General features: G+C 40.4%; 2 protein-coding genes across 2 annotated transcripts; both read right to left on the reverse strand.

Moving 5' to 3' along the window:
* Nucleotides 1–569: 569 nt before the first annotated feature.
* On the reverse strand, nt 570–9343 carry golm1 (golgi membrane protein 1). Its single transcript, XM_079369291.1, has 11 exons — nt 9152–9343; nt 7214–7355; nt 6639–6806; nt 6238–6292; nt 6046–6148; nt 5806–5929; nt 4735–4876; nt 4424–4633; nt 4130–4291; nt 3890–3988; nt 570–3485 (listed from the first exon to the last, which is right to left on the reverse strand). Exons 2-10 carry the CDS (start codon nt 7340–7342, stop codon nt 3891–3893), a joined length of 1191 nt encoding a protein of 396 aa, XP_079225417.1. The 5' UTR covers nt 7343–7355; nt 9152–9343; the 3' UTR covers nt 570–3485; nt 3890.
* Nucleotides 9344–9865: 522 nt separating this feature from the next.
* On the reverse strand, nt 9866–20680 carry LOC306839013 (G-protein coupled receptor-associated protein LMBRD2B-like). The gene is made up of 18 exons (XM_079367477.1): nt 20485–20680; nt 19776–19994; nt 18028–18131; nt 16750–16848; nt 16440–16607; nt 16151–16361; nt 15891–15965; nt 15654–15761; nt 15358–15541; nt 14313–14494; nt 14072–14205; nt 13838–13943; nt 13570–13667; nt 12025–12128; nt 11675–11721; nt 11427–11535; nt 10868–10961; nt 9866–10774 (listed from the first exon to the last, which is right to left on the reverse strand). The coding sequence occupies exons 2-18, from the start codon at nt 19947–19949 to the stop codon at nt 10711–10713; spliced, it is 2061 nt and encodes a 686-aa protein (XP_079223603.1). The 5' UTR covers nt 19950–19994; nt 20485–20680; the 3' UTR covers nt 9866–10710.
* Nucleotides 20681–22840: the final 2160 nt, after the last annotated feature.

The following is a 22840-nucleotide window of genomic DNA, read 5'->3' on the forward strand; positions in this document are numbered from 1 at the left end:
GATCAATAAAGTATCTATCTATCTATCTATCTATACATTCAAACGTTCTTCCACCCTCAGTCAACTTGTCATTTGAATATTCTGAAGGGAGACTAAAAGAGTAAAGGCACACGTTTGATAATATAAAAACATTTGTTTGACTTTGAATACTTTCAAACGTTCGTCCACCTGTTCGTCCACCCTCAGTCAACTTGTTGCCATTTGAATATTCTGAAGATAAATTGCCCCTTTCATTGGTCACACTCTTTTGCTTATCTCTGGACAGTGTGAATGCGTACGTGTCAAACATGACCTCTGAAAGGCTGACACTGTACACGTGCATGTTCATCTTTTGTCCCCATTACTCACATAAAGAGTTCTGTTTGTTCTGACTTTGCTCTTACTTTCAGAGGAAACATTGGAGACAGCATGCTCGTCTGCTTTTGTAACAAATGACTGTTTGGATGTGTCGTAATGGAAATGTAGTTCAGCTTCAGCTCATGTTTGAATGTGATCTTTCACCCGTTTAGTTTAAGGATTAAAAAAATTAATCATATAAAATATTCACACAAAAAAGGGAAACCATCATGTCATGGAAGTAAAAACAATTTTATTCTCCTCCAAAATTAAAGACCATAATTATTGATTCCTTTCACAAATGAATTCAGCAGTTTGGATTTAAAAAATAAAACATGTAATCAACAGAAATAAAGGAATCACATTTGTATTTAAAAAAACAAACTAATGTAACACAGAGAATTGGACTTTGACACAAAGAGGCAGCTGAAGCTTTCTGACAGAACAAAGAACAGACAACCAATCACAGCAGCTTTTCAAAATAAAAAAATATCACATCATACAATTAAAAGCGCAGAAACATATTCACTGACCAACAGGAGAGGACTAAAGACTCGCTCACAGTCCAATGAGTCCAGATTCAAAGATTACACTTGTGCTGTCGTTGTGTTTAAAAAGGTTTAGGTTTCACATAACTGTGTGTCCTTTAATAAGTCAGGAGAGTCCTGGTCAGTCCTGGTCTCCAGGTGGATCTTTTTTGGCCAGATTAAAAAACAATGTAATAGAATTAATAAAAAAAAAAAAAAGGACATCATAATTGAAACCTTTACTTTGAAATTTGAGCTGCTAACAACAAACACACATTGTCCAGCATGTGTAAACCCATTAAAGCCAATTTGTCAAAGTTTTCACATCTTTAAAACCCTGGGGTTTTTTTTTTTCTTTACACAGAAAAACATTTACTGGAGTGTACTTCAGCACACGTGCTGACCTTTAGATTAAAGGACAATAATTTATACTTATTAGTCCCACGAGGGAAAATTCAGTTAGGAAATGATTAAGACTCATTACTGTTGATGGGAGGCTTATTTTGAGCAGCACCTGTCAAACTTAAAGGTAATATCCGCTCTGATGGCTGTTGTGTAAAGAACATAACACTGTTTTATATAAAGGTCACTGTGAGATGAAATGGAATGGCTTTAAAGGGCGTTCAGTGCCTCGTCCTTTACACCCAGAAGGAACTCCACAGCCTGTTTGCACTTTTAAAGGTTTGAAACATTTTGTGAAAGTTAGGGAACCTCGGCTGCAGCTTTTATGTTGAAAAAACAACAAACATGTTGAACAGAGTTTAAAAAGCAGATGATCTTTTGTCGAAACCTGCCAAACGCTGCGTCGAACTCCATCGTGGTTTAACACGTCCTGGTTGCAGATAGGCAAACACAGGCAGACTATAAAGATCATTTTGATATGCAAATGACATCGGTTGGTCGTACAACTGACCCATGGGTGTCATATCTCGATGGTAATTAAAATATAGTGAACTAACGATCTGACGCCTTTTAAACTTTCTAATTTCTCTACCAGATCTACGTAGTGCACCTTTAAACTCCAGTTTTTTTTTGTTGTCGTTTTTTTTTTTAAACGCGTGAAGCAGAGTGCTTGAGTCTGAGAATAAATAATCCGTCCTGTATGGGAATCACAAGGCAACTCATGGAACAATCCTTTCGTTTCTTCTCATAACGCGTGACCACACATTTTCGGGTCTAGTGCAGCTTTAAGTTGAATTCATACATTTAATCACATCTATGAGCAGAACTCGTTTTCTGGGTCGGCAGGAGCCTTAAAGCTTCGCACAGTTCCTGCTTCAAGGAAAACATCCTTCAGAGAATGACAGCAACTCGCAAAACTCTCCTTTTCAAGAACATAAACATGTCATCAGAGCAGAGGTGGTTATCTAAAAACACAGCTGGAAACAGCAGACAGGGAAGAAACGGGGTACACACTGAACGGATAAGGCATGATTCAAAATAAAAACAGACTGATGATGTGAAGATAGAAAATCAGCTGTTCCAGATGATTCCGGTCATTATCGTTGAAAACTGTTTTTCTGTTTTCCTGCATATTTAAAAATGTAGAGCCCAGCAGACTCAGCCTTGTTTTACTCTAGAAGCTGGTCGAGGTGCACTCTCACTGATACCATGCTGCACTCACACTGCAAACCCAACACATGGCTCGACGTGACCAAGAAGCCTGCTTAGTTTACAGGACAGACGGACTCCAAACATATGAGGGGAGGCAGACTGAGTAACTGACTCTCGCGTGTGCGTCTGTACACCTCTGATACTGCTACTCGAAGGAGCCGGGCTTTGAGGGTGAAGCGTGTTCAGGCAGGACGCACACTGCCCAGTGTGAGTGCCCAGCGTAAAAAGCCAATAAGATGCGAACACAGTTTGAATAAAAGCTGTCAAAGTTTCCTCTGCTCGTCTCAAAAGGTTTACCTGCTCATCCGTTATCCTTCAAGGATCAGCGGAAAGGTTTTTAGGCACAGCTTTCTTTAACTGTTTAAACATGCAAAGTCTCTGCTGTTAACCTTCCAGCTCGGCCGGCTTTAACATCAAAACGACTAAAATGCACTAAACAGTCGAGCTACGATTACAGCACATGTGCAGAGTGTAGATTTGGACACACGTGGTGGAGCAAATCCTTTCATAAGAAATCAGTAGAGGACTGACTGAGCGACGTGTTGCTGTCCTCTCACTCGATCGGTCCACTCATCACTCTGTAGCTACTGAAAGTCAAATGCAGTATAAATCATGACGAACACAAACAGCACATCTAATCACATGTTATAAATCTGTTGATGTGTGAGGAAGTCGTGACCCTCGTCACACGGTGTGACAAAAAACTAAACAAAAAAACATCTACATTTCTATAAAAAGCATTGGGCATGAAGTTATAAATATCTTAACTCTAATTCCTAAAACTTTGATTTGTATTTAAATCAAATGTACAAAATGCAACAGAGAAATAAAAGTGTTACAGGATGCAGATGCTTGTGAACTCAATCTCCTGATGTGAGTCTTTGAAGCAGAAATGTCCGTCTTGGTTTGTCTCGTGTTGACTGTGTTTGGAGGGTTTGAGTTAACCTGTTATTGTGCTGAGATGTACAATCAGTTCAGAGTGTGTCGGCTCCTTCGCCAACTCCAGACCTGCAACACAATTTCAATATTCAAACTTTTTTTTTAGAAAGTGGAGGAAAACCAAAAGACACTGGTGTTAAATGATCCAGGTGCAGAAAACAATAAAAAGGCCTTTTACTTAAAGATAGAGAGACAAGAAGAGCGCTATACAGGCTCAGTCCATTAACCATGACATGCACATTTAAACATTTTAATGTGTACAAAATGAAGGTGTGAATAAACTAATCCAATTACAAATCAGTGGTTTGACCTGCTTCGTAACATGCTGCACTGTGGGCAAGAAGCAGACGCCCTTACTTGATCAAAACGTACAGGGGCCTCTCATTGAGCCTTTATGTGCCACAACATGCAGCAACAGCAGGCTAGTAAAAAGGACCGGGCTTCTATTGGAAGGTGTGTGTTTGAGTGTGTACCTTAGGTTTGAGCAAGCGCTGCCTGTTTGTCTGCTTCGAACTCGCCTTCGTTTTCGTCGTCCCCGTTATAGTCAGCCAGCTCCTCCTCCATCTCTTTGTCTGTCAAAGGGTACGGGAGGCGTTATTAGCATGAAACACATTTCAATCCCCTCATTGAGCGGTGCATTTAGATGGACACGAGGCCTTCACATGCTCTCGTCTTCATCAACACACATACGCGCTGGTTTTAGTTACACATACCTATATTTTCATTCCGTTTATTCTGCTGTTGCTTCTCCAAATCCACCCCACCAACCACTTGTTCTTCGGCATCATATTCATCTTGCTCGTCCACAATTTGGCCAGGAGAGTCATCGGCCTTCGCCTGGCTGAGCAGCATGCCTTCCATCCCAGGGTCTGCCTCTGATGGGGTAAAGGGTTGTTTCAACACTTCAAACATTTCACAACCTCGTCTCTTCAAACGTCGGGGTGTGAGCTCTCTCTTTCACTCAACCAGACTCTGTGTGGACTAGCAGTGAGAAATGAGTTCTTTACCCTCTGTCTGAGCGCCCTCTTCATGAGCATCCATCACCTCCACCTCTTTAGCCTCAGTCAGGTTATTCTTCACAAGTTTACTGGTCTCTGCCTCGCCCCCCTCTGTGGTAACAGCTCCCTCGGGTGGTGACAAAATGTCCTGCTTCTCTGCAGTCGCTGAGGGAACTGCAACATCCTTGGCTGTGGCCTGGTCCAGTGCAGCATCAGCAGCTAGGACACAACAGAGGAGTAGTTGCAAGTGTGCGAAAAGATATTTGTGTATATTTTTACAAAATGTATTTCTGAGCAAGCAGGACATCCACGTCTTTTACCTCTGTCCACGATGATCTCGTTGGTTAGTAGTTCAGGTGGATCTTTGTCTTTGGGTTGAGAGAGGCTTGGTGTGTGGCTCACAACAGTGGATGTCTTAACAGCGTCAGCGCCAGTCATGACTGCTTTGTCTTCTGCATTTTCCTGCAGCAGAGTAAACATCAACAGGCAACACAAGACGTCATTTAAAAATTAAAAAAGAGCAGCAGGAAATGTGCCTGTAATAGTGGCAAACGTTAAAGCTAGTCAAAGAACTTCTTTCTCTTCTTGTGTTCAAAGATGGTTTTTCATTTTAATAATTCAAGACTTGAATATAAATGAGGGTCATCGCAACACCACAAGTTTAACACTTATATGGGTCCATCTCCAAAACCCTCATCTGATGAGGACAGTCCATCCTCTCTGTCTTTTACCTGCTCTAAGTTCAAAAACTGTGTGCTCAAACAGGTTTTCCCTTCATGACATCACAAAGGGAAGGGGAAAAAACCTGGCCTGAGACAGTATCTGTCAAAACAGTCTACCACTCATTTAACTACATTAATCAATAAAGCCCCACACTGTGTATCAAACAGATAGTTGCTCTTTTCAGTTTTCATATGTACGTTCGTTTCCAGATATTAAAGTTAACACGACACGCAATCAACATAATGATCAACAGCTGGGCAATCAAACAACATGCAGCAAATCAACAATTCTTTGTTCATAATGAGTACGAGTTAGTTAGCTGTCACACCATGAAACATAAAGCACTTTTCTTTCGTTTAGAAATCTCTGCTTCAAATTGCTCCCCCCCTGCTGCATATGAACGTGTATGCGGTTCGCTGCTCGTGGTCGACAGCATGGTGCTTCTCTGTGCTGCTTTTGATATACAGAATCCATCACAGGAAATCTCCCACCAACCCCCACTACGCTGCTTTGCTGCTTCTCTCCCTCATGGCGTCATAGGCAAAGTAAACACACATTACTGTGTGCTGGTTTCATTAAAGATACCTCTCTGTTAAGGACAAGAAGTAAAGAGCAGAGTTACAGTAGGTAGCGCAAGCTGTTTATTTAAAACATGAAATCCTACTCACAGGAGAGGTGACACCTTGAGGAACGATGAGCTTCTCCATTTTCTTCTGAACTTCAAGTTTAGCAGCTGCCACTCTCTCATCACACAGCTCTTTCTGGGACAGCACCTGGGAATTACAGTGGGTCCTGCACATGCATACAAACAGACACATAAATAAAAGATTTTACAGGAAAGATAGAGTTACTTTCATAATGGAAAAAAAAAAAAAAAAAAAAAAAAAATCAGTGAATCGTTTTCTTACATGTCATAAGTGAGTTTGTTGTTGAGAGTTTTGATGTTGCCTTGGCAACCTTGCAGCTCTTTCTGAAGCTTCCCAAGGTCATCGCTCAGCTGATTGAGCTGACCTACAGCACAGACACACACGAGGCATAAAAACTGAATCAAAACACGTTTCTGCACAGCTCTGGAGGATCTGTAAGAAGTGAAACGTTACCTTTGAGTTCCTGCAGAGTTTTGGTGCTGGATGTAATGTTCTGCTGAAGTATACCCTAAAAGAAAACAAATCAATACATTGAAAAGGCAACAGATGTATATATGTGTGAAAAGAAGTAACTCTAACAGTTTGAGAAAGGGGGGGACAGGACAGGACAGTGAATAGAGTTGGAAACCAGGACGAGAAAGTCGAGATTAACAAGCGGAAAAAAGCCACAGGCTGGATCCGGACCCTTTTGGAGGACTCTGCACCTGGGGCGCGTGGGAGCTTGTTTATTATTAAGTATATTACATACCAGGTCAGAGGGGTGTTTTAAAAATCAACATTTAAACTGCCCAGAGGGTTTGTATGCACCTTTGCATTCCCCTCAAGATCAAATAAGTCTCCATCCACCCATCTACCTTCTCCTGGCTGCAGGTGTTCTGGGATCCTTCCAGCTGTCTCTTGTAGAGGCTGATCTGCTCCTTCTGTCTCTGAATTTCTTCCTGGAACTCGTTCTTCTTCAGCTCGGCTACACCTCGCTCCGCTGCTCCTCGTCGCACCTGGCCTTCCAACTCATACAGCTTGGTCTGCATCGCACACAGAGAAAACACAATCAAGCTCGGTTTGGGCATTATTTACAACTTACTACAATCATCAGTAATGTCAAGAGTTATCAAAAAATTCAAAATAAAAAAAAGCCCTGAGTTATGAAAGTTTGAACCAGTGATTTGTTTTTAAAGACATCTTTACAGACTTGTAACAGAAATGTGACTTCATCATTAACCAGTATGTCAACTACAAACACATGAAGCTTGGATAAATGTTGGAATGATATTACAAGAAACAGACATCTAATTGAGATGGGGTATGTGTGTGATCTAATTAGCGATTATAACCAACACGTTTCCTCTTAAACAACATGACATTTAAAAAAGGTGATATGTGGACTGTAAACACACAACAGGAAGAAAGAGAGACACACAGATTTACTTGCCTGTAGTTCCAGGTTTCGGGAGCTGGACACCCAATAGTTAAAGCCCAGAACCAATATACAGGCGATCAGAGCACCGATCATCAGAGGGGGGGACCTTCCTCCACGACGTCCATTTCCCAGCCCACCCATAGCTGTCACCCAACTGTGTGGAAAGAGAAACAAAGATCAGCCAGGGTCAGAACACTTGGTCAATTATTCATGAAAAAAAAAAAAAGGGTTCTTTGTCCGGCTTGCAAGTAGCAGTGAGACACTTCTGCTTTTATTAACTCGTGTCACTAAGCAAAAAATCATGAACTGCAAAAAAAGTGTTTTCTTATGACACACACACACACACACACACATCATAGTGTGTTTTGTAATTTCATCGGAAGTGCAGAAAGATCTAGAAAAGAAAGCATTCATGACACAAGGCCATACAGCCTTTACCAAAGTAAGGCTGTTCAATACGACATGTTCCAAACAATACAAGCTCCCTTATTAAAATGAGCATTTATTATAGGAACCAAAGCTTTACAAAAATGCATATCTTATGTCTTCAAATTTCTACTGATGCAAAAAAGAAAGAGCACTGTTGTGTGCAGGAGGCTGTCTACATATTTAGGTCATTAAAATCAAAGGAATTGCCTTTATAAAAAAAAAAGGTGCCTAGGACTTGCATTTCTTGTTGCTGTGGTATCAAAACAGGCATTGGTATAAATTAAATGTAGACTTGTATCAAAGTCTTTAAATCTGGTATGAAGACAAAACTATGCCAAACACTTTAAAAAGCTGAAAGATCCACTTCTTCCATATCCCTTATCAGCAGGATGCACATCAGCAAGAAGACACTCTGCCAAGAGAAACCACAGTGCAATTACTTTGACCCTATCATGATGTTTGGTGGTGACAATGCAGAACTCTCCCAGTCTGTCATATCAGGGCATTGAATGGTCTGTGACAGACCGTCCTCCTCTGAGACCCTTTATAAGTGTTTCAGAAAGCTGCCCCTCCTGGAGACATGTTGCTGTCCTCACATTAAACTCAATGACTTGACTTATTTGACATGTCATGGATATTGTTTGTATGCCTCTCTTCCTTTTAACTTGTTTCTAATGTGAAGCAGGTTGGGCTGCAGACCTGAAGCTCACTGGAAGAGCTTTTTAGCTACAACGTGATGAATGTGATTAAACTTTTTTTTTTTCTTCAAACCCCATGAACTAGGTTCCTTAAATTATGTAAACACGTGAAATCTGCAGCTTTAATTACTTATAAAAAGATTGTGTATTGACTTGAACATAAACTGCTTCACAAACCCTGCACCAAAAAAAACAACAACACAGAAATCACACCATCGAGAATCTTAAGGAAAAATAAAATAAAATGAAGAAAAAGCCTTCAATAACCAGGTAAGAAAGGGTCGTAGTTGTAATAAAAATGATGAAGATGATGATGATGACTCCATGTGTGATTGCAGAGCAGCTCAGGGGAGTTAACCTCGATCCAACAACACAAACAACCATTGTACACAAATCAGGACTATCTGGAAATAAAGACCGATCCACTTAGATGCTTCAAAATGTTTAAGTGGTATCAGGAAGAAAAAAAAAGCATAAAATGCCATAAGGGGACAAGGAGACAAAAAGAGGACACGAGTAATGTTCAGGTTAAATTCAGACCAGGACTGAGCTTTTTTTGTCAACAGTCACCACACAGCCTTTACACTTTCATGTTACACTGTGATTTTATTATTATTATTTTTTTTTTTTACAAAACTGACAGCTCCGGCTAGTATATTTGTTTCACTATTTATGAATATTTTTCGTCCAATGCAGCCAGCGCTGCCACAATACGTTGGAAGCTAACGCTAGCGTCACAAGCTAGCAGCTCGTCCAGTCCCTCAGTTGCTATTAGCTACAGGTTAATGGTTAGCTTGTTAGAAGGCTACAACAATCTACTTACCCCGGCAGAGTCGAGAGTCGGAGACTAATTAATGTTGGATGACGCGTATGCAAGAAAATATAATGATATGTTCCTTCAAAAATCCTACCAGCAATCAACGCATTACTGTTAGGCAGTGTCCATTATCCCCCATACATACAAACAGCCTGTTGGCTCGAGAACAGTCTGCTGCTGCCTTTACTTGCTGTAGGAAAAAGGGCTTTTTGGGGAGTAAACGATCGTCTCACTGGGAAAATACATGTTCATATTCCACAGACTTTACATACAAAATACTTCTGCAAGGTCGTTTTTTTTATAGTGAAACTGCAGTTTGGTATTTCAGTCTGATTAACCTTTATGTCGAACTTTTCTTATGTTAGATTTTTAATCTAATGATAAAGGGATCATATCATTTACACTGAATTAACCGCATTGAAGGCAGCACGAGAAACCGTTAAAGGGGACATATGATGAAATATCCACTTAAAGTGTTTTTGAATATGTTTGTGAGTTTCTACCACCGACCCACAAAATGTGAAATAAACCCCCCAAAAAATAATAAATAAAAATGATCGGTTTCAAATTTGCTCTCCTTGTGATGTCACAATGGGATTCTGGGCTATACACCCTCTTTAAATGCCGTCAATAGTCATGGGTCCTTGATATTCTGTTTGTCCTTGTTATAGGTTGTTGACCATAAATAAGTACCAAAATAAACAAAACAATGCTACTATATGTAATAGCTTATAGATTTTTTTTTAATATACTTTATTAATCTACGAGGGGGAAATTATGGCTCGCACTCTGTCATTGAGAGACATGCGTCTCACACACACGCCTAAATCACGCAGAGCACAAAGAAGTTGGTTGTATCCAAATTTAAATACATTTCAAAAAAACTTCTCATATCGTTTTTACAATAACCCAAAGGTTATCCCAACTTCTGAGACATTTACTTCAATCATTTTTATGACGTGGCAGAGAATCTGTGCAGGTCCATTCATTTGATTAATTCACACTCAAATGCATGTCTTTTTAAAAACAGTAAAATGCTTTCATTTTAATACAGTATCATAAATACAAGCAGTTTAAAAACACTTGCATACCATTTTTTAGAAAGTAGGCCTCAGTAGCCATAGGTCCTTTTTATAGAAACAACTCATTCCAAACACAATGTTTAAAACAAGAAATATATTTGGCTGATGATATCCTCCCTTTCAATATATGAATCATTGTTCATGTTATTGTACAATGGTAATGCAAAACACACTTATTAAAACATAACATTAAAATTATCCTCCAAAAGCATTGGCCCTTCACACAAGATTCAGTCTACTGGAGCGTTAAAATCCCTCTACATTCTCAGAAAGGAATCCATTTTCAGAAATCAGCTGAGATACAGAATAAAACCCTCCACAGAGAGTTTTTATTTCACATTAGTTGGTTTCCTGATTGTATGTCAATGTCTCAAATCAATTTCCCTGTTATTTCCTGAGGTTTGGGATGATTATTGTTCAGTCTTTGATTTCCATTCCCAGCATGTACTTTTTTTGTTGCTTTCCCCTCATGTCACACGCATGTCAAACATCATCAAAGAGTCTTGTTTGAGAGTGTGACAGAGACAGGTAACGTCCTCCTGTTGATCTACAGAGTCAAAGACAGAGACAGAGTAAGTTATTAATGACGCTTGTTTGAAAGGTTCTGCTGCCTAATTGCATCTATTGCTGAATAACACACCTTCTGTTCGGTGAACCTTCATCACTGGAATTGTCTTGCAGTAAGTGTCTCTGCTGCTCCTCTGACTCCACATCCTGTCTTGTGAATGTGATGACTGGGAAAGCAGAGAGTAATGTATACAATAAATCTGAATGTCAAAATGTCAGGATAATCTGAAAGCACATACACCTTGTGATGAACATAAGGCCAAAGTTTAAAAAAAAAAAAAAAAACAGTACATGGGTTATATGTATAAAAGAACTTTCCATAACCCATTCCCTTTCACTCTGTAAACTAAGGAACTAATCCTTGGAGAGCAGAGCACAAAGAGGCAATGGGAGGTGCTTGTTGTGTGTAACCTTACACACTTTAAATTCTCTTCATAGGTGAGGTGCCTCACAGCTACAATGGCAGCTATTTAGTTTCTTGCACAGGGCTTATTCACAGTGTGCTTACTCTCTTGAATGGTTTAGAAATGTGAATAAAATACAAATTCAAGTCATCCCTGCTGCATTAGTCTTCTCAGACTGAGAACATATTTGTATTCCATGCAGGGATTGTAGTCGTCTTTCATGCGTACCATTTTTCTTGTTCTGTGTGACAGGGCTGCTCTGGTTATCCTTGATCTCAGTGTAACCCCCTCTGGTCCGCCCAGTCGTTCCACTGACTCCATACCGCTCCCTCCGGGCCTGAAACAGACAATAACAGAGGGCTGTAAATACTTTAACACACTAAAAGCAAAATCAGTGGAAACAGAGAGAGACAACAGATTGGACAGATGTCCTTGGCTTCAGAGAAACATTCATTTGATTGAAAAAAGATCCTAACCCATCTGCGAGTTTCCACGTCTTCAGCTTTATTTCTTTTTCTTCTTTCTACAAAAGAAAAACATGTCAGTTCAAAATATGACAAAGCATGTGCCACCTCTGTCTGCAAAAGCTACAGTGAGTGAGCAAGAATCATAATAATGGCTTTCCAATACAATACAACTCCACATGTACCGAGGTGTAAGAAATCAATAATAAGCATTTTTAAGAACCTCATTAAAGAGTCTTTATCTGGTAGCAATAATCAAGTAAAAAACAAATCATTTTATAAAAAGTCAATAAAGGATTGAACAAATATCTGCACTTTAAAGCATGATAAATAAGGAGTGATTTAGTGTTTGGTGGAATCACCTCTCTTAATGAGTTCTCTGCCTTCATCCACCAGGTCAGAGGTGAAGTCATCGTCAGTAATGTACTGATGGAGGCCCAGGAGGTTCAAACAGCGGGAACCCAGGCTACAAATACACATACAGTTAAAAAACAATTAAGTACAAGATCAATAAATCATTAAAAATCATTTGTTGGATAAAGAAAGGAAGACTCAAGTCAGAGTACATTCTTTCCCCTGAGACTCTGTGTATTATTGGAGTAAGTTAACCTACAAAGTGCATCATGTACATCAGTTAACCGAATGGTGAGAAGAAGTAACAATACAGAACAAAAAGTTGAGGAAAGAGAGGTTGTCCGCACTCTCAAACCGTCTGTACTGATAACATTTCCTTTTCCTACTGGATGCAAAACGATGAGAGAAGTCCAATCTGAGCGCTTACACTAAAAACTCAGCATCTACTTTCACAACCAGCTCTGGTCACTCATACAAAATATACTACTAATGGACTACTAAGGAAACTTATTCTAAATAATATCAAAAGTTCCTTAGAAAACTCAGGAATGAGACAAAAGCCCAAAGGGTGGAAGGATCATACAACGGAAAAGACCAAGTTAAAAAAAATAAATAAATAAAAAAATCAAAGCTGGTAGAAAAGAACATTTTCCAAAAGCTTTCCTAAAACGAAACGTTTCATAAAAGACATTTTAAAAGGAGTTCAGTAAGCAGAGAGTTCCGAGACTTGATGGGGCGACTCTTGCCTTTGTCACAACCCTTGTGCTGGAAGTAACAAACACGGCTTCACAGGCAAATCTCAAGAGGGAACATATCAGCTAAATATAAAGAAAACACCTGCACTTAAAATGCTGTTTGAAACCTTCAAAGTCTGGAAAGCAGCTTATAATGTACTGAAAAAACAGGGAGCCAATGGAGGGGGGTGAGCTCAGGGGTTATCTGATTATGCCTCAGTAATGAGTTTATAGCAGGACTCTGTACCAGCTGGAGATGGAGACCTGGCTGTTATCTGCGTAAAGTTTATACAGCGTTCAAACCAAGAATATATAAAAAGCATGCATAACCTTTTTTGGTTTAACTCAAGCTGGAAGAAACATAACTAAAAAACATTGTTGACTTGGTGAAATAAAAATTGAGGTTTGCATCAAATATTCCCTCTATGTAACTTGACAGAGAGAGGAGAGAGGATTTGTTATGTTATATGTAAAATAAAGATCATCAGCACAGCAAATGGGAAATCAGATAAAGAAGTTCTATATAAATTGGCCAATGTGGCCGTTTTTCTCTGTGGTCAGTGAATGTAGCTCTACTGGTTGTTTCTAGTTCTTACTATTTTCCAAAAAGGAATGGAGAGGATGAATGGAGGAAGGAGAATGAGTTGTTGCCAACTCACCAAACCTATTTTATTAACACAGGCTACGTTACAGTACATGCTACATACGATGGCATAGTTTACAAATCTATTTTACATTTCTGGAACTTTGGCTCTTTTACCATAGAAATAAATGTGATTAACATATAGTAAGACATCGATGTTGTTGGTTATTTCTTACCTGTAAAAAGTGGCAAAGCAGAGCAGCAGTATCAGCATGGGATAATAAATGTAGAACCCATCTGATATGAAAGAAAGCAAACGCATGGAGCCCATGATCTGATAGATGGAGAGACAGAGGAACAAGGTTTGGTTTGGATGCAGTGTTTTGACATTCATGTTTTCAATGTCTTCTGTTATCTAAACATGAAGTCCGTGTGTGCAGTGTGTATAAATACATCTCTGTGGGTTTGAATGACGGTGTGTGAGCATGTATGTGCGGGACCCACAGAGGTGTAAGACGTCTGTATTCTGTCCTGGTGTGAGATGGCAGAGTCCATGTGAATCAGGCCCAAGAAGTTGAGGCACAAAGGAGGAGTGAGACGACAGAACAACCTGAAGGGGAAAAAAAAAACAGAGCAGCAACTCATAAACATGAAAGCATGAGACACAGCACAAAAAACTGTTTCTCTCAAACCCATAATGTCATGTAAAATAAACCATATAATGCCTGAGCAACGTACATGCCACTAAACTGCAGGCTGTAAGCATCAGTCTGGTGATGAGGCACCAGGTGATAGTAGTGAAACACTCGGATCCTGAAGACTGTGGAGTAGACACAGAAACACAGGAAGAGGATGCTGACAAAGCACACCATCTGGTTGAGAGAAACAAAATAAGAAAGAGGAAGCTGGTTAGCTTGTTCAATCCAAAGTGGGACGGGTCTAAAGTAAGTGTTTGCCTGTTTGTGTAACACGGGTCTACCTCGATACAGATGTAGTTGTGTTGCTTTTCTGCCACCTGAACAAAGACAGCGAAGAGGGACAGGACGGGTTTCGTGTTGAAGAAGGTGCACTCGGACCAGACTACTGCTGCCGAGAGGAGACACAGGACGACTGCCAGCAGTTTGTAGAAACCCTGTCTGAACACACACTCCCAGTACCACTCTGACAAGGACAACAACACACACATGTATCAGTTTAAATGTTGGAGAAACAATCACGGTAGAGTTTAGCTAGGTTTACAGGCTCACGCATATTCTGTGGGAATTGAGTCATAAAAATGCAGAATGAGATACTTAACCTCCATTCAGATTCTCAGTGCTGAGCATCATGCTCTTCTGAAATTGATTTGGTTTGAATGGATGCTTCCAGTTACTTACATTACGACACAGAAAGAGTTCAATTATACAAAGTTTCCCAAATATCAATGCTTTTTATTGGACAGAACGTCTCTGGAGCAGCTTTTTAACATCAATGTAATGTCAAACTTTGACAGACAATATGGGATTATGATACATCCAGCAGCTGTGTGTGTGTGTGTGTGTGTGTGTGGGGGGGGGGGGGGTGACTCCAACCACACAAAACTGACTGAAATAGTGAAACGTTGGGATACAGACGGTCACTGAAAAACATTATTTAGCTACATACAAAATGTTAAAAAAGGAAAAGTATAGTGCAGAATGAGGGCCATAATGTTTCCCTTATAAGCTCTTTTCAGTTTTACACTTATAGGCTGACTGGCCCTCTCATTCCCCAGACCTAAATCCAATTCGTTTAAGCCTGACCTGAGGCTCCTTTCCTGCTCATCATTACTCTCTCTCTCTCTCTCTCTCCCTCTCTCAAGAACACAACACAAATCAGATTCAACCAGTGGTGGAAAACGTATTCAAAAAGTCAAGGTTACATTTACAGACTCATAAAATGAAATGTGGTTGACTGAAACAAAGCTCATCAAAAAGAAGTATCATTGTTTAGTGTTGTGACGTAAACACCTTTTACTCTCAATCTGTCAGGTCGAGTGCACTCACCCACTGCAGGAGTGAAGATGACCCTGTGGATCCAGCCGTTGTGCTGTTCTGAGGGAAAGCTGTGAGTAAAGAGTCGGACGGGGCTGCTCTGGCTTTTAGCAACGTCTTCTAGATGGAAGGCCTGATCCAACAAGATGGGCCACTGGACCTGAGCCTGCCTGTATCTCTGCACTGCAGAGATTACCTGGAACAAATATACACACGGGTAAAAGGGCAAATGATTATCAGACACAGAAACAAACTTTGTTTATGCCGTTTTTCCTTTCAAATGACGAAGTGATAAGAACACTAATTACTTTTTTATGTAGTTTAATGAGGCGGATTTTGGTGGGCGTAGCATTCTGTTCACCACTCGAGCTTTCCACATCTCTGCCTCTTATCTCTTCTTGGTAATCACTGGGACACTGTGAATACACGCAGGTCAAATTAAGATGCAGAATAATACAGCTAAAGAAATGAAAAGTCTTATCAGAGTGTGTACATATGAAAGCTTGACAATGAATCTGATCTAATGAATTATCTGCATCTCTCACCTTTGTCAGTATGGTGTCCACACACTTCCTCAGACTGTGGTTGTACCTGACAGATGCATGGCAACCGGCCACCTCCTGATTATACAAAATAGTTTTATTCTCATTAATTGTAAAAAACAAGTGAAGCAAAAACTAAAGAGAAGCCGTGATTCACTCATTTAATTCAATGAAAGATATTTGAATGAGAAATTCTTTTTAAAGAAAATAATCATTTAAATGTTACCTGCTCCTATTTTCTCACTCTGTAAATCACATCTCACCTCCATAACATCATCCAGGTTCTCCTCTGCCTCGGCCTTCTCAGTAGCCATCTTTGCAGCCTTAAAGTAGGCCTTGTCCAGCAGGTAACCATGGGAAGAAGAGAGCCAATAAGAACGTGGGATCTCGACCAGGCCATAGCCTAGCAACAGCACCAGAAGGAAGAGACCCCAGGTGTTGGCAGCAGTAATGCCGATGGTGTGGAGCTGCGACCTGCACAAGTTTGACATGTTACAAACAAATGTGTTGACACATCTCCATATTTACTGAATTCAGGCAGGTTTGGCTCACCAGGTCAGATGCCACTTTGGGTGAGTGGCCAGGTATATGAGCAGGGAGATGAAGATAAGGAGGTAGGTGCCATAATAGAGAGCATTTTCAAAGAGAGCTGTTTTCATCTTTCCAACTCTTGAAAAAGCTCCTGACCGTGCATATGACTGCATGAAGGGCAACAGCAGCCTGTATACACACACACACACACACACACACACACACACACACACACACACAGAGAAGAGACACTCAACAAATGGAGAAAACATCCGTCTGTCATTACAAGGCTGAAGCACACAGCAGGACAAGGATGTGGGTAAGATTTTACCAAGTGAGGAACTGGGAGGTCCAGTACACAACTCTCCAGAACACAGGCAGGATGCCGTCTGGGATGTAGCTCCATGGCTCCTCACAGGCCTGTGGTATCCTGCCACACAAACACACACCTAGGTTTGAATATAAGCAGACGTAAAAAGGCATGAAGCTTGAACTGCAGTTATGTGCACGGCCGTCCATCAGCAGCACCATGAATGGAATAATTGACCAGCGTTGTGTCAAGGTGGAGGCTTAAATCTTTAAGGTGCTCTGTGGAGACTTGGTAGTGGATTTGAAAGATGGAGAAGGGAAACAATTCTATGTTATTGTTTTCTGAACTAAATACATCAACTTTAATCAAAGGAAACAACGGGTGCGGGCCCATCACCATAACTGCTCCAGCAACACTTTAGACCGACATGTGTTGGGCTCGTGGCCTTCATCAGGGTCGTCAAGAAACAGATTACAGACATTATTTAAATATGGTCGGGACACAATATAAAGACAGAACGAATAAAAATGAAAAAGGTTGAGAGAACTTCTCAAATGCATCCACATGATGTACATGTACATGGAGCTTTATGCACAGCAAAAGCCACGGCTCCACCTAGTGTTCAGTTTCAAAATAACTTGTGCAAATACTCGATAACCCCGTTGCATGTAGACTCGTGAAGAGACATGATGAAAACACATTAAACACACAACGAGCCTCCAACAATATCACTCAAATTCTCTGCAGAACAAAACTTTTCAACATTTTAAGGTTGCAAATGTCAGTAACAGAGGAACAATCAATCATCGATCAATCATTCATAATCAGAGTACCATGAATAAACAGTCTCCCAGCTGAGCGCTTCATCTTCACCTGACTTCTGTCGGAACCACTTCTTGCTTTAGTTGTTATAACAGCAGTTTTTTAGAGTCGAAAGGTTGATGGACGCCCTCTTTTGATAAAGTCTGGTATTACACGTGGAATTGTAAACAAAACTGATTTTTGGATAGTAGATTTTTTTTAATGGCCGATTAATCGATTCATGATTAATCATAAACATCCCTGGCTGTAAGTAAAACGCCTACATGAAATACGAATGAAGATTTCTGTGATTTAAAGCAATGTACTTTTAGGATCGACACTTCTTTGCTTTAAAAGTGGAAATATCTCATTGTGGTTTTTCTTTTTCACAACTTACTGTATCATGTTGGACTTGGCAAACAGTTTGAAGGAAATAATCATGTTAAAAAGAGCAAACTGTGTCCTGAGTGACAATAAATCCCACACTATGATATTCACCTGAGAGTTGGACGCACAGAGGAGCTTCCATCCGTCTGATTGGAGCGTCTTGCTGGTGTTACAGGAGTAAGGGGGTTGTCAACCAGACACTGCTTGTAGATGGTCTGCAAGAGAAGTGGAGTTCACACAGTAAAGCAAACACTTCATGAAACACATGATGAGGCCTATTCATCACATTACAATGGTGCAGGTTAAACACCTAAGGCCACAGCAGCGTCATCAAAACACACAGCTGAACCTCATTCAGACGCAGACTGTTCTAAAAGCACACACAGCTTACAACTAGATCATCCTGTTTTTGTTTTTCCTGAGAAGAGACTTCTAACGATGGTCAACAAAGCCAGATGGGAGACATGTACACTGATCAAAAAAATGATGAGAAAAATCCTCACTGGTGTACAATGTATGATTTGTAGAGAAGAAAATGTGGTAATAATGGATATACTATACAAACTGTACTGTACAGCACGAACAAACCACCAAACCGGTCATGCTGGATGATGTTACAGATACCATTCACCTCTCCTGTCACATAGGCTCAGGCTGAACCTGCTTTCATCTGTGACGCAAACAGTGTACCTATGGCAGAGCTGCCACTTCAAAGGTCAAAGGTCAAAGCTGTCTTTATTGTCCCCACAGTGAAATGTGTTCGCAGCCGGAAACATACAAAGACAACACAATAAACAGTCCAACTGCGTGAGTACATGAAACATGAAGCACGGCAGATTGTGGTGTTTCCTTGTGAATTCCAATCAAGCTGAATGGTGTGTGCACAGGTCCCATGTGAGAACCTCTGGCCCCCCTAATGTCACACAAGGAGCAGGTACTGGTCCTGCTGTTGGCTCGATGCGTGGTTCAGCCCTGTCCAGCTCTCCTTATCTAACCGCAGGTCTCCTTGTATCTCCTCTGTGCCTGTGTGCTGGGAGACACAGCAAACCTTCTCCTGACCATACCTTTGGAGGGGCCATTCTGGAGAAGCGGGACAACCTGTGCAACCTGACTGAGCCGCAGCTGCCACCTCGTACTACCAGTAATGATAAGGACACCAGTCAGGAAGGATGAGGAGAGAGCAGTAACAATGCTTCCTAAATGTACAGATGTATATCTCTGAAGTCTAACTGGCTTGGTGTTATACTGTCATGATTACGTGTTTGTATAATATTTCTGGGTGGATTTTAAAGGCAAGGCAAGTTTATTTATAAAGCACATTTCAACAACAAGGCAATTCAAAGTGCTTTACACAAGACATCAAAAGCATCATGACAGAGGAAAGAAAAGATACATTATAAAATCCAGTATTGCTTATTCAGAACGGCGTATAGGTTCTTAAAATCCTGTTGGGTCTGTTTATAACCAACCGTCTACCATAAGTAATCAGCTCAGTGTGCACATCTTGTTGCTTTAAAGTCCCTGTGACCGTTAAAGTCTTACGTCCCGCCGGACACAGATTCACCTCCTGGTCTCACTCGTAACGAAATGAATTCTTAATCATCCACCCTGGGACGTCTCCCCGAGGATACGAGTTCACAGTTTGATCTTATCTGTGTGGAGTCACAGCTCAGAAAGCTGGCTCAGACCTCCGAGACACCCCCCCCCTGGATGCTCCACAGCCCAACTCTCACCAAATACAAAAACTCAGTGATTCTAAATCATTGATATCATTCATTGCTATGAAAAATCACTAAAATTATTAAAACTTAAAATATGTTCAAGTAAAAATAACAATAAGAGCAGCAGTTGTTTCATACCGTGCTGACATCGAGGGGCAGAATGAAGACGATGAGGAAGCAGAGGTACCAGGACAGCAGCGTCCCTAACAGGACCATCCGCTGCTGCTTCCGCAGATCGCCGTAACGCTGGAGGAGGTAGAGTGCCAAGAAGAAGACCACAACGACCACAACGGCCAGCCCGGCACCACTCATGATGAATTGAAGAGACAGACGTCAAGAGGTCATGATGATGATGAACTGCAAGGAAAAGAGGGGAAAGAGGAAACTCATCAGCCTGGTTATCATCTGTTACCAGCTGGAAAAGAGGGACACACATTATGAGTCTATGAGAATATAAAGTGGATAGAGCAGTCTGAGATAGGTTTGTACATTTGGGATGACACACCAGTTTCTATTTTTACACTTCTGAAGAACTTATTTAAAAAGCTCAACACACAATTCATAACATTGACAGACTAAGTGACACACACATATAACACACTGTTGATCCATTTATATTTAAACATTGGAGGAAATCAGAACCTAGCCTACAGATTTGTTGCACATACTGTAATGTGAATTAATATAGGTGACCATTATCCATATGTACAGTGTATTGTTCCCTTTAGATGTGTTGTTATTGTGCTGAATTCGAGATGATACTTTACTGTTATACCGGTCTGTAGTGTAGCTCGTCGGTTAACATAAAAAAAGAGTCCGTGAATAAACGAAGTACGGCTCTTCTTACCTTTATGAGTTTCTTCTCTCAGACTGAAGCTTGGAAACGAGTAAACACGGTCCAAATGTTTCTGTCACATCGTGTTCTCGGGCTGCGAAGAACCAAGAGGACCGACTACATGTACACAACCTTTGAAATGACATTACGTAACTGCCAAACGTCAACATGCGCGAGCTTACGTCACACGGAATGTTGGGTATTGTAGGCGAAACCGGTCAAACCGTTGGGACGGCTCGAGCTAGCCCTAGCATTGCTAATGCACCCCTGGGTGGTTTTGTTTTTACCCGAGGCGTTTGTCTTCAGATTTTCGGCGTTCACCAGACGAAAGAGGCGTGGAGTAAAAAAAAAAGTAGATCCCTGAGCAGGTTTTGCTGAGGTGCGAAGTCATTTTGTAGAAGTTGCGGTGGAGAGCACGAGCAAAAGAAGTCTACATCCTACACATGCGCACTAGCGCCCCCTACTTTTTGTAGTTCAGACAAATTCTGTATATATATAATGTATTATTTAATTAAACATATAAATGAGCTCATATTACACAGAAAAAGAAAACAAACTGCACTCCTTGGTGTCTAAATAATAAACTACAAATATATTTCCATAACTTCTTCAATGACGGTATTAAATGAGGTCAGAAGTTCATTCTTTACATTAGAAATCTTTGTCTTTCTTTAGTCACTCTGCACTAATATGCAGCTTGTCCAGTAAGAGGCAGCTCATTATATTTTTTAATTTAATGTTTTATTTTAATTCTGTATTGCACACAGGGTAAGGTGACATGAACAAAAGTGCATCTCTTTGTGCCACATTTGGGTAAAATTGATTTGGACTAATTTGGGTCAATTTGGTATTTCTGTGGTAAAGTTATTGTGAAAGATTGATGAATTACTCACTCTGTGTAACATCATTCAAAGTTGAGTTCACAACTGACTGAGTTTTGAAGCATGGAGAATCTTTCCCCGGTGTCATGTGATGGCCAACATGCGCGTCTCGTAAGAAGTCTCCGTCAGCTGGTCTTGATAGATTCCACTTTCTTTCTCCTGGTCATATTTATACAGTCTCTGCTGCAACTCAGAGTTCTTTTCCGTTTGTTTTGCGAGCAAGTCTTCAAGTTGCGTACGTCTTTCCTTGCTGACCACCTCGTGTGCTTTGAGTGCTTCTATCGTGGCCTCCAGCATCCTAATGGAAGACTTCTTCTCCTCATAACGCTCAGAGAGGGAGCGATACTTCGACTGAAGTTTTTCACAGTTTCTCTTTGCATCCTGGAGTTTTTGCCTGATATCTGCATTCTCCTTCTTTCTGGAGTTGCACTTGAAACACTCTGAGGACTCCAAAGCTTCTCTCAGCTGGGTTGTCAGGAGTTTCAGAGATTCAACCTCAGTCTGGCTTTGTAAAATCTTCTCCTCGCTGCGCTTCTTTTGAGTTTCAAGGTGAGACTTTAACTCTGCTTCCATATTTAGGCTCATATTTCGGATGTGTTTTTCTTTGCTTAAAAGTTTTCTTCATGTGATGCAAAAAGCGTCATATTGCATCACATGAAGAAAACTTCCAGGCAAAGAAAAACATATTTTTCTCATCTCAGGGCAAAATGAGGGCTGGACTCACGACCATTCAACACTACTACCATGTTTCTAATGATACAAAGCTTCATGCAAATGGGTGAAGTATCACTTTAATGTTTTAATTTCTTTTTTTTTTTTTTTATCAAGTCCCACCCTTCATTTTCTTACATCAACCTAATCTATGCATTTTCTTTTGTCTTGTAGTTTCACTCCTTATTCAATTTAGTGAATATATATTAAAGAACTAAATCCCTGACTCACTCACCATTGAATGGAGTTTGGCTGACTTTTAAACTATGTATAGCCTATTAAGCACCTTGGGAGGACTGTTAAAATGAGCTTCATTTATAATTCATTGCTCCAAGCTTAGTCAGTCTCTTTGAGTTTTAATGTTTATTATGTACCTATTTAAGAATGCTGTTAAAGCCCAGAGCCATATGATCATTACATTATTATAATAAGATGTGCAAGCTTGTCATAGCTCTCTGAAACCTACTCAAACAGAAAATATACCCACATTTAGTGCTTGGCGGGTGTTAATTTTGGACCCTGCTTGTCTTGTCCAGGACACAAAAACTGTTTTTAATCGAAACAAGTTGTTTCCTTCCTGGTTATAAAAAAAAAAATCAACAGTGTAGAAAGACAAGCAGAATTTAACTTAATATCTTAAGAGATGGTGAGAAGACTTAATTGAATAGTGAGAACAGAGCTTATCATAGTTCACATTATCCAAAGAGCAACCTGAGGGATGCGCGTTACCATACAGGTGTTTGTGCTGCCATCTAGTGGCTCTTTGTCAAATGTAC

This window comes from Symphodus melops, assembly GCF_947650265.1.
Source record: "Symphodus melops genome assembly, chromosome: 1".
Classification (NCBI taxonomy): domain Eukaryota; kingdom Metazoa; phylum Chordata; class Actinopteri; order Labriformes; family Labridae; genus Symphodus; species Symphodus melops.

Bases quoted from the DNA above. Each gene is read 5' to 3' on its own strand.
- LOC306839013 (XM_079367477.1), bottom strand. From the start codon at position 19,949: ATGAGTGGTGCCGGGCTGGCCGTTGTGGTCGTTGTGGTCTTCTTCTTG. The intron at 16,849-18,027 runs GTGAATATCATA...TTTGTGTGGCAG, and splicing joins TCTGTGCGTCCAACTCTCAG to GATACCACAGGCCTGTGAGG. The intron at 15,966-16,150 runs GTGAGATGTGAT...TTGTATAATCAG, and splicing joins ACCTGGATGATGTTATGGAG to GAGGTGGCCGGTTGCCATGC.
- golm1 (XM_079369291.1), bottom strand. From the start codon at position 7,342: ATGGGTGGGCTGGGAAATGGACGTCGTGGAGGAAGGTCCCCCCCTCTG. The intron at 6,149-6,237 runs GTAACGTTTCAC...TCTGTGCTGTAG, and splicing joins AACTCTGCAGGAACTCAAAG to GTCAGCTCAATCAGCTGAGC. The intron at 3,989-4,129 runs GTATGTGTAACT...ACCCTTTGACAG, and splicing joins TAAACGGAATGAAAATATAG to ACAAAGAGATGGAGGAGGAG.